General features: G+C 50.5%; 1 protein-coding gene across 3 annotated transcripts in view; it reads right to left on the bottom strand.

The window, feature by feature from the left end:
• Positions 1 to 617: 617 nt before the first annotated feature.
• LOC140248163 (mitogen-activated protein kinase kinase kinase 3-like) overlaps positions 618 to 8,492 on the bottom strand; it is a 54,479-nt gene continuing 46,604 nt past the window's right edge. For all 3 annotated transcript variants that reach the window (XM_072328649.1, XM_072328652.1, XM_072328651.1), the window contains 7 exons: positions 8,284 to 8,376; positions 7,121 to 7,315; positions 6,250 to 6,398; positions 5,953 to 6,084; positions 3,732 to 3,861; positions 2,982 to 3,159; positions 618 to 2,460 (listed from right to left, as the gene is read on the bottom strand). In XM_072328649.1, the coding sequence (XP_072184750.1) occupies positions 2,232 to 2,460; positions 2,982 to 3,159; positions 3,732 to 3,861; positions 5,953 to 6,084; positions 6,250 to 6,398; positions 7,121 to 7,315; positions 8,284 to 8,376 (1,106 nt within the window). In that variant the 3' untranslated portion in view covers positions 618 to 2,231. The remainder of the gene's footprint in view (positions 2,461 to 2,981; positions 3,160 to 3,731; positions 3,862 to 5,952; positions 6,085 to 6,249; positions 6,399 to 7,120; positions 7,316 to 8,283; positions 8,377 to 8,492) is intronic.

Below are 8,492 nucleotides of genomic sequence, written 5' to 3'. Positions count from 1 at the left end.
TGGGTCCAGCTCCGTGCATCGCTGCGGGCTTGGGGCAGAGCGAAGGACCTGAGGTGGACATGAGCCAGCAGTGTGCCCTCATGGCCAAGAAGGACAGCAGCATCCTGGTTGTGTCAGCAGGAGCTGTGAGGGGGCTGGAGCACGAGTGTGATGGGAGCTGCTGAGGGAGATGGGGCTGTTCAGTCTGCAGTAGAAGAGGCTGAGGGGAGACCTCAGTGCTGTCTACAACTGCCTGAGAGGAGGCTGTGGTGAGGTGGGGGTCGGCCTCTGCTCACAGGTAACAGCGCTAGAATGAGAGGTGATGGCCTTAGGTTGTGCCAGGGGAGGTTCAGGTTGGATATAGGGCACAACTCAGAGCAGTGATGCATTGGCTGCACAGGGAGCTGGTGGGGTCACCATCCCTGGAGGTATTTAGAACCACGGAGATGTGGCACTGAGGGACGTGGCCATGGTGGGGGTGGGATGGGGTTGGATTCGCTGACCTCAGGGATCTTTTCCAACTGTAATGACTGCACAACTCTCCACCTCCCCCCTCCCAAAGCCACACAGCCCCAACACAAAGCCACACTGAGCCAAAGGGGTCCGAGCTGCACAGGTTCATTATTGGGGTACAGCTGCCAGCCCCGGCTGCTCAGGGCGGTCACTCCGGGCTCCACAGGCCCCGTCACGCCCCGGCACAGCTCTGCCTATGTACAGTGGTTGCCTACTGATAACTGGCCCAATAAGAAGGAATTATACAGATGTATAGGCTACACGGTAAAGATGATATACAATATCACACTGGAGCCTTTTCCCGACGAAAGGAAAACGTTTCTCTACGCTACACGGTGACACAGCGCGGAGAGCTCACACACACTATGGCCGAAATAAAATATATATATATATATATATATAAAAGAAATTTACATGGCATAATATTACATTCTCTTTTCCTAGTTTGTACATCAGAACACTGCGAGGGTTTTAAAAAATGAAAAGGCAAAGGCACCTGAGGAGCGAGTCACACTCACGTGCACGTACACATGTACATACACACACAGACACACTCACACACACATACACACATGAGCCAGGGGACCAGGCCTTCCAAAGGGGGCAGATTTCGTAGTCATGGCATCGTGCAATCATAGAAGGGTTGGAAGGGACATTAAAGCCCATCCAGTCCCCAGCCATGGGCACATCAGGCGGCCCAGGGCCCCATCCAACCAGGCCTTGAGCATCACCAGGGATGGGGCACCCACAGCTCTCCAGGCAGCTGTACCAGGGCCTCGCCGCCCTCATCATGCAGAATTCCCCCATAATATCTAATCTAAATCTCCCCTCTTTAGTTTAAAACCATTCCCCCTTGTCCTATCAAGACTTGAGACACCCATTGACTTCCAAGGACCCTGTGCTTGCCCCCCCATAGGTTTTCCAGCAGACTAGTGTTGGTCAAGGAGACTGGAACCCAACTGTGGCTTGAACTTTCTCCTACAGGGCTGATGCCACTCGGAGTGGTGGGCACCCAGCAGCTCCTCTCTGCCTAGTTTTAGGGACTCCTCCTGCAGCTCCACACACACACACAAACACACACACACACACACAAATATCAACATGGCTGCTGCATAAATTGTGCCCGACTCCATACTTTGTGCCGAGTCAAGCATCACTCCTTGATTGTAACCGCTTAAGGCACAGATCAGTATTGAACGCCGCACCGCTGGAGATGCTGCCGCCTCCAGAAGGGTTCCCTCCCCCTTGTGACACCTGGATCCCCCAACTCTGCAGTCTGAGGATCATCTCTAGCCTGGCAGTAGCCCGGTATGTTACTCCATGGGTAGCGCTGATGGTCACCGCGCATCTGCTTCCTCCGCTGGTCCTGGGGTTGCTGGTAGGGGGACAGATGCAATCCAATGCACTTCACCCAAGAGATAAGTGACACAGCCAGCGGGGACGCCCTGCAGCACTGCTGATGGCAGGAGGTTGCTCACTCTGAGGCTGACATGGATGGGATGTCTCAGAAGTCTCTTGTTCTACACTCCCGGTGATGGCCACCATCCCCGACCTCTGTTGGTCCCGTGCGTGGCTTCAAAATCCAACAAGGCAGCAGCCTTCAAGGTGGTGACGAGCAAAAAGGGACCAGTGGGGCCACCACCAGGACAGCCCAGCGCTGAGGTCTGAACACAGAGTGCAAAAGGGCCGCAAGTCTGGCAGCCACCCCCTCCCTCCCATCGGTACTTCCCAGCCGGGGCTCAGAGCCCGCAGTTGACGAAGGGGTGCCTCAGCAGATCCTCAGCTGTCGGCCTCCGCTTCTCCTCCACGAAGATCTGCTTGAGGAAGTTGCGGCAGGAGCTGGAGACGCCGTCGGGGAGCTGGGGGTTGGTCGGCTGGGTGGCGATCTTAAAAATAGCCGCCATGGCTTCAAACTCTGCCCACGGTGGCTTCTCCGTTAGCATCTCCACCACAGTGCAGGCCACGCTCCTGCAACGACAGGCAGGGGTGAGACAGCAGGCAGGAAGCTGGGCAGTGCAGTGCATGGGGCTCACTGCACCCACAGTGAGAGCAGACTCACACGTCTCATCCTACAGCTGGTGGGTGACTTTGAGAGGCTGCACCGGATCCCACTGGGCCTCCAGGTTGCATTTAGCTAACCTAAAATCAGGGCAACCGCAACTCAAAGGCTTTCCTGACAAACTTTGTTATCAGCCTGTTTTTAAGACTTAAACAGCAGCTACAGGGTGGAGCCACATATGGCCCTAACACATCAGGCCTCCCAAAAGCAAGCTGTGGTTTTGAGTGCTCTCCTTTGGAGACCTTCAGCTACGACTCACTCCCTCTGAATATCTCACCGTCGATCCTAACATTCAGCTCCCATTTTCATCCTTTGCATTGCTCTGTCTTCCAAACACTTAGCTATGTCTGTTGTTCCTGCTACAGCTTCCCAAAAGGACTGTCTAAGTGGTAGTGGTGGGGTTTATATATACTATAGGTATACTCCTTACCACACATCAGCTTTCCTTCCATAGCCTTCTCCACTGATAACCTCCGGGCTCATCCAGTACGGTGTTCCTGTGACAGATTTAATCCCAGTCCCAGACATGCAGATGGTCTGAATGCGTTTGCTGGCTCCAAAATCTCCAAGTTTCACATTTCCAGCAGAGTCTCTCAAAATATTGGCACCTAGAGATGCAACAACAAAAAACCCAAGGGATGAAGCAGCAGCTAGCTGAGCAGCAACAGTGAGGACAGCACGAAGAGCACAGGCAAAAAGCTGCAAAAGAGAGAGCCCAAAGAGCCTTGTTGGGGCTGCAGTTACACTCTGCTAAGGCAACTGTTGTTGTCTAGCAGGGCTGATTCCCACTGGCTCTCAGTCAGCAGGTTCCCCAAATGTGAGCAGTGAATGGAAGATGATGAATTATCCTCCCCATGTCATGACAGCTGAACGGAGCCTCAGATCCCTCCCATCACCAGGGTCTCTCAATTCTTGGGTATGTAGCACCAGCACAGAGATCTGATGGCTGCATGGACAGCTAACAGTATTTAATGTCAGATCCCAGGCAGGAAGACAGAACAAGACAGCTACTTGTGCAAGATTCTCATGGCTCAAACTGCTGAAGGCAAGAGGTAAAGCTGGGGCAAAAATAACTTAAACAGCAGATCCCAACACTGTATTTTGCATAGGAATGATGTTGGGCTGGAGGGAGGCTACGGTGAAGTAAGCATCATGAAGTGTCCTGGCATTATCTGCTCACCTTTAATGTCCCGGTGGACAATCATATTGCTGTGTAAGTAGAAGACTCCCTGCAGGATCTGCCTGGTGTACTTCCGAGTGACGTTCTCAGTCAGAGCACCGTATGCTTTTAGCTGGTCCTTTATGGAGCCCTGTACATGGAAACAACACACACCAGCTGTGAAGAGCAGCAGAGCCAGGTGCATCAAGTCACAGTGACTTTCTGAAACTGCCTCGCCAAGACATTTCTCAGCTTGAAAAACACACTCAGCTGTAGAAACAATAAGATCAGAATTCACGACGTGCTGAACACAGCTAAGATCTGTCCCCAGTGTCCCATGTTCCAATGGAAAAAGTGGTAGGGCCTCTGATGGCCAACAGAGCTACCCTCTGCCAACACAAAGCACAGATCTTCTTCTCCCTCTAGTGGCTAGACTCCACCTATAGCTCATGGAGAAGGACAACTCGGGTTCCTCAGGATGCTCTGCTCCAGGTCACTCAGACCATTCTGGCTCTTCAACCCATTCCTGCTGTTGCTCTGCCCAGCTGCTATTCTGGCTTTCTTTGGAGGCTGGCTTCGATCCTGTGGATGGACCTCTAATTTTCCTTTCATAGCATTGCTGAAGCAACATGGGATGCTCTGAAATTACCCCTTCCTGCACCTTGTATGTAGAGTGTACTCCCTCACCACAACACTATGGGTTTTCTTATCCTAGTACCCCCCCGCCCTGACTGGGGGCCATCAAACTTGATGCTGAAGAATGGGAAATGGGGTCTTCAAGGCTTGTGGCCAAATAGACCTTTCTGTCCCTCCTTCATGGGGCAGAGCACAACACAAAATACACTCAGCTACCTGACAGCAGGGGCTGTAAGAATGCCAGATTAACAGTGCACTCAAGCTTCACCCGCTAAACATTTCACCAAGGTAGCTGCGTATCATCAGAAACCCAGCCAGAAGCAGAGCTGCTGACCTGCAAGGTCTGGGAACTCAACCTATTTCCACTGCCATTGGAAAGCAAAGCCCTGAGCTGCTTTTGTGAAATAAGCCGTCATTGTGGCACTAAAGTCAATCTGTATTTGGTCAGAGCTCTGCTTTATCACAAAAAAAACAAACATTCAACTTCCAGCCTTGCTGGACGCTGCCCCAGCATCCAATGTTGGTTTCCTGGCTGCTAACAAACACCAGCATGTTGCAGAATAAGCAACAAGGGTACTGCTGAAGCTCTGGGGCTTTACTCTTCTTGGTCCAAGGCTCATTTGAAGGCCTGAAAGTGAGATGCCAGCCCCTAGGGAGAGACAGAGGATGGCTCTTGGAAGGTGCTCAAACACATGGAAGTCCATGTGATCGCTCACATTCAAGATGTGCTAGGAGGGCTTCAGGAACGTTTACAAACTACCAAAATCCTTTGTGACCAGATGACTTCATAGTTCCTTCTGACCTTACAAACAAGGCCTGTATAAACAAGGGTTTATTCTCCCACAGTCTGGGGAATGAATCCAGCTGGACAGGCAGGACTTTGGAGAGCAGATCCTCCAGCAACGTAAACAGTAACATTGGTTTATACCAGCCAATGGCTTTGTCTGCATGGCTGATGTAACCTGCATGCTTGCAAACAGAGATGTTCAACTAATCTACAGCCCATGCTCAGACTCCCTCAAAGCTTCCTGATGTTCTGTTTCCCTACGGCTGTTTAATCCAATGTCAGCAAAAACACAAACGTAATCCACTCCTGCTCAGCTGGATAATGCTACCAACACAAGGTTCTGTTCTGAACAGGAGAAGACTTACAAGCAAATAACACTGTTTATAACACACACGTGCTGAAAGCCATAAATAATTGGTGACAGCTGTGGGTGGACAGTTGTACTAATAACTTGTCCTGCAGGGATTTGTAATAAATGCTTAAGGATGGGCTCAGGCCACAGTGTTTGGAACCAGATCTGGAGCACATCCCACATTCGCCAAGTTCAGATTCCAGCTTGTGAACACACCCAGCTCCGAGATTCAAACCTAAGACCTACCTTTGGGGCTTTAGATTTGACCCATCACAAGTTGAGGGGCCTGACCATGATGTCTGACTTGATCTACGCTTTGCCAAGTCCTAGGGATGCTGAGATGCACTGTTCTGGTTTGCTTTATCAGATCTAGTATCAAATTTAACTTCAGATCCAAATGTCATCCAACTCAAGGCAGTCCAGATCTGTTCTCTGTAGCTCAGGACAACCTGTAGCGCTGCACTCACCCCTGGCATGTATTCAACAAAGATCGACAGCTTCCTCTCCTCCGGGTCCCGCAGACACCCGTAATACTGCACTATCCTGTCATGACGGAGCGTCTTCAGCAGCTGAATCTCACACTCTAAGGCATTCACCTCCTGCAATAAAACAGACAGGCTCCATGGGGAAAGGGAATGGATGCAAACCCAACGCACTGTGCACACTTTGCCTTCCATCAGTGTCACAGACTGCCACCTCTACCCGCATCCCCCAGCCACGATCCTGCCACATGCTACAGAACACAGTGCTGCCCTCATACTCACCTTACTCGTCTCCTGACTGTCAGGATCAAATGGCACCTGCTTCACCGACAGCTCACGGCCAGTGTCAGCATCATAACAGAGATAAACTTCCCCAAAAGCTCCTCTTCCAAGCAGCTTCCCCAGCCTCCAGTTCACAGGTGCCTGCAGGGCTATGGTAGAGAGGAGAGGACTAAGAATAGAGCACAGCAGGGAGACTTCAGCATTAGGGTCCATTTATCAGGTCTGCAATGTTCTCAACAGGGCAGCTGTGCCATTAGCTTGTGCTGGAGGACAGTGAGCCATCCATTCCCAGGGGCACCAAGACCAATCAGTTTTAATCACATTGATGCAGCAACACCAGCGGTGCCTGCAACATCTCTGGGTGCTGTGAGCAAAACAAGACAAGGAAGGGGTGGCCTCCAGACCCATTTGTTCCCACATCCCAAATCTCCTGAAGATTCTGCCTTGTGAGCACAGTAGGAGTAAAATGCACAAGCAATTTTCTGCAACTCGGACAGTTATGAAAAGCAGCTGACCCTGCAGGCACTCTACTCAAGGCCAAGGTAAGGTACAGTGATAAACACTCCATCTTCCCCCCACTGAAAAGCAAAGCAGTGCAACGTGCCTCTTGATGGCATGAGAGTGCACTCATAGAACCACAGAATCATAGAATGGCCTGGGTTGAAAAGGACCATAATGCTCATCCAGTTTCAACCCCCCCACTATGCGCAGGGTAGCCAACCACCAGACCAGGCTGCCCAGAGCCACATCCAGCCTGGTTAAGCTCACACAGTTTTAGCTCAGCTGATGCCCAATATCTCAGTAGGTCTCAATTTGTGTTGAGACTGAAATGTACGGAGACCTCAGACACCAGCAGCTTTGGTTCACTTACAGTTCCGAGCTTTGGTAGGGGAGGTGCTGAAGACCTGCAGACCCTTTTCACAATTGTTCCACCATTTAGGCCTGTACTCATCGTACTGCAAGGTGCTGAGCTTGCTGTCCCCATTAAAGCTCTTGGTCCGGCTGGAAGGGACGAGCTGGAAAAGGTTTTCCTGTGGGAAGTAACTCCTGGGGAAAGTCCTCCGGCCTGCAGGAGATAAGGGGGAAGAATTATGGCAAAAATACTCACACCAGTGTGGATCTGCCTATTGCCACCTCCTCACATTGCTGCTCAGACGATGCATGTCTTCAAACTAAACAAGACCAGTTTAATGAGACTGAAGCTGTGGACCCTATAAACACTTCTAATCTGACTGAAGAGCTGTTAGCAACAGCCAGGATTGCGTACAACACAGAATGCTTCCAGAGAGGTTTGCAACAGTTTCATTACGTAAGATTTTGTTAGTTCTTCATCACAATTCAGCTCTGATCGGGCAGAGATTTACGCTTCAAATGATCCCAGGCATCCCCTAAGACCACAAGGCCACACAGGTAGTGCCAGATCTTGTGATAACTGCTTGCACAAGATTAGCTTTAATGGTTTTTAATGGATTTTGGTGGGTTTTGGTGTTTTGTTTTTCCTTGGGAATTTGACCCGTGTTCAGTTTTATTTCCCACCACTTGCAGTCTCACACAATGAAAGGAGGGGCAGCAGTGAGGTGATGGAGTGGATCCCAAAGCTCAGAGCTCATCAGTTTCAAACAGCCATGAGCAGACACTGATACCCTGCATTTGCCAGGAGAAACCCTATTAAAGTAACAAAGCAGCATCCTCCAAAGCAATCAGTTTAGGGGAACGGAAAGGTTGGTATCGCCACCAATGATTAAAGCTGTTCACCTATGTGGCTAAGTTAAAACACCAGGCATGAGCACAAGAAATTCTGAGCACTGACATCAGTATATAATGCAGACACTCAGGGCTTCCTAAGAACATACCACGAGCTCTTCACCTTTTAGAATACACAAGTCCTACATTACTCCATTCTCCTTTTCTTAGAAGCCTCTCCCTCCTACATCTCTCCATCCCCAGGCGTTGTTACAAGCATCCTGCACTTCCCATCCCTACTGAGATCCTGGACTGAGCATCTCCCTCTCCAGCCCTCCATCATTTTCTTACCATCACTGTAGTCCTTGCGACTTTGGGAGAGGTGGTACTGCCTCGGGAAGGTCCCCCCCTTCCCAAACCTCTCACAGATTGGGATGTCAAAATCTGGAAGGAGGAAAGAACAATTGTTGCTTAGATCAGCTGATAGCAAATGCCCCGAGTGTTTCTTATAGGAAAGCGTTTGGATCTTCATGCTGAACTGTGGGGATACACAAGGTAAC

Source organism: Excalfactoria chinensis, chromosome 2 (genome assembly GCF_039878825.1).
Source record: "Excalfactoria chinensis isolate bCotChi1 chromosome 2, bCotChi1.hap2, whole genome shotgun sequence".
NCBI lineage: Eukaryota > Metazoa > Chordata > Aves > Galliformes > Phasianidae > Excalfactoria > Excalfactoria chinensis.
The sequence above is the reverse complement of the archived record's forward strand: the minus strand, read 5'-3'. Positions and strand labels throughout refer to the sequence as shown.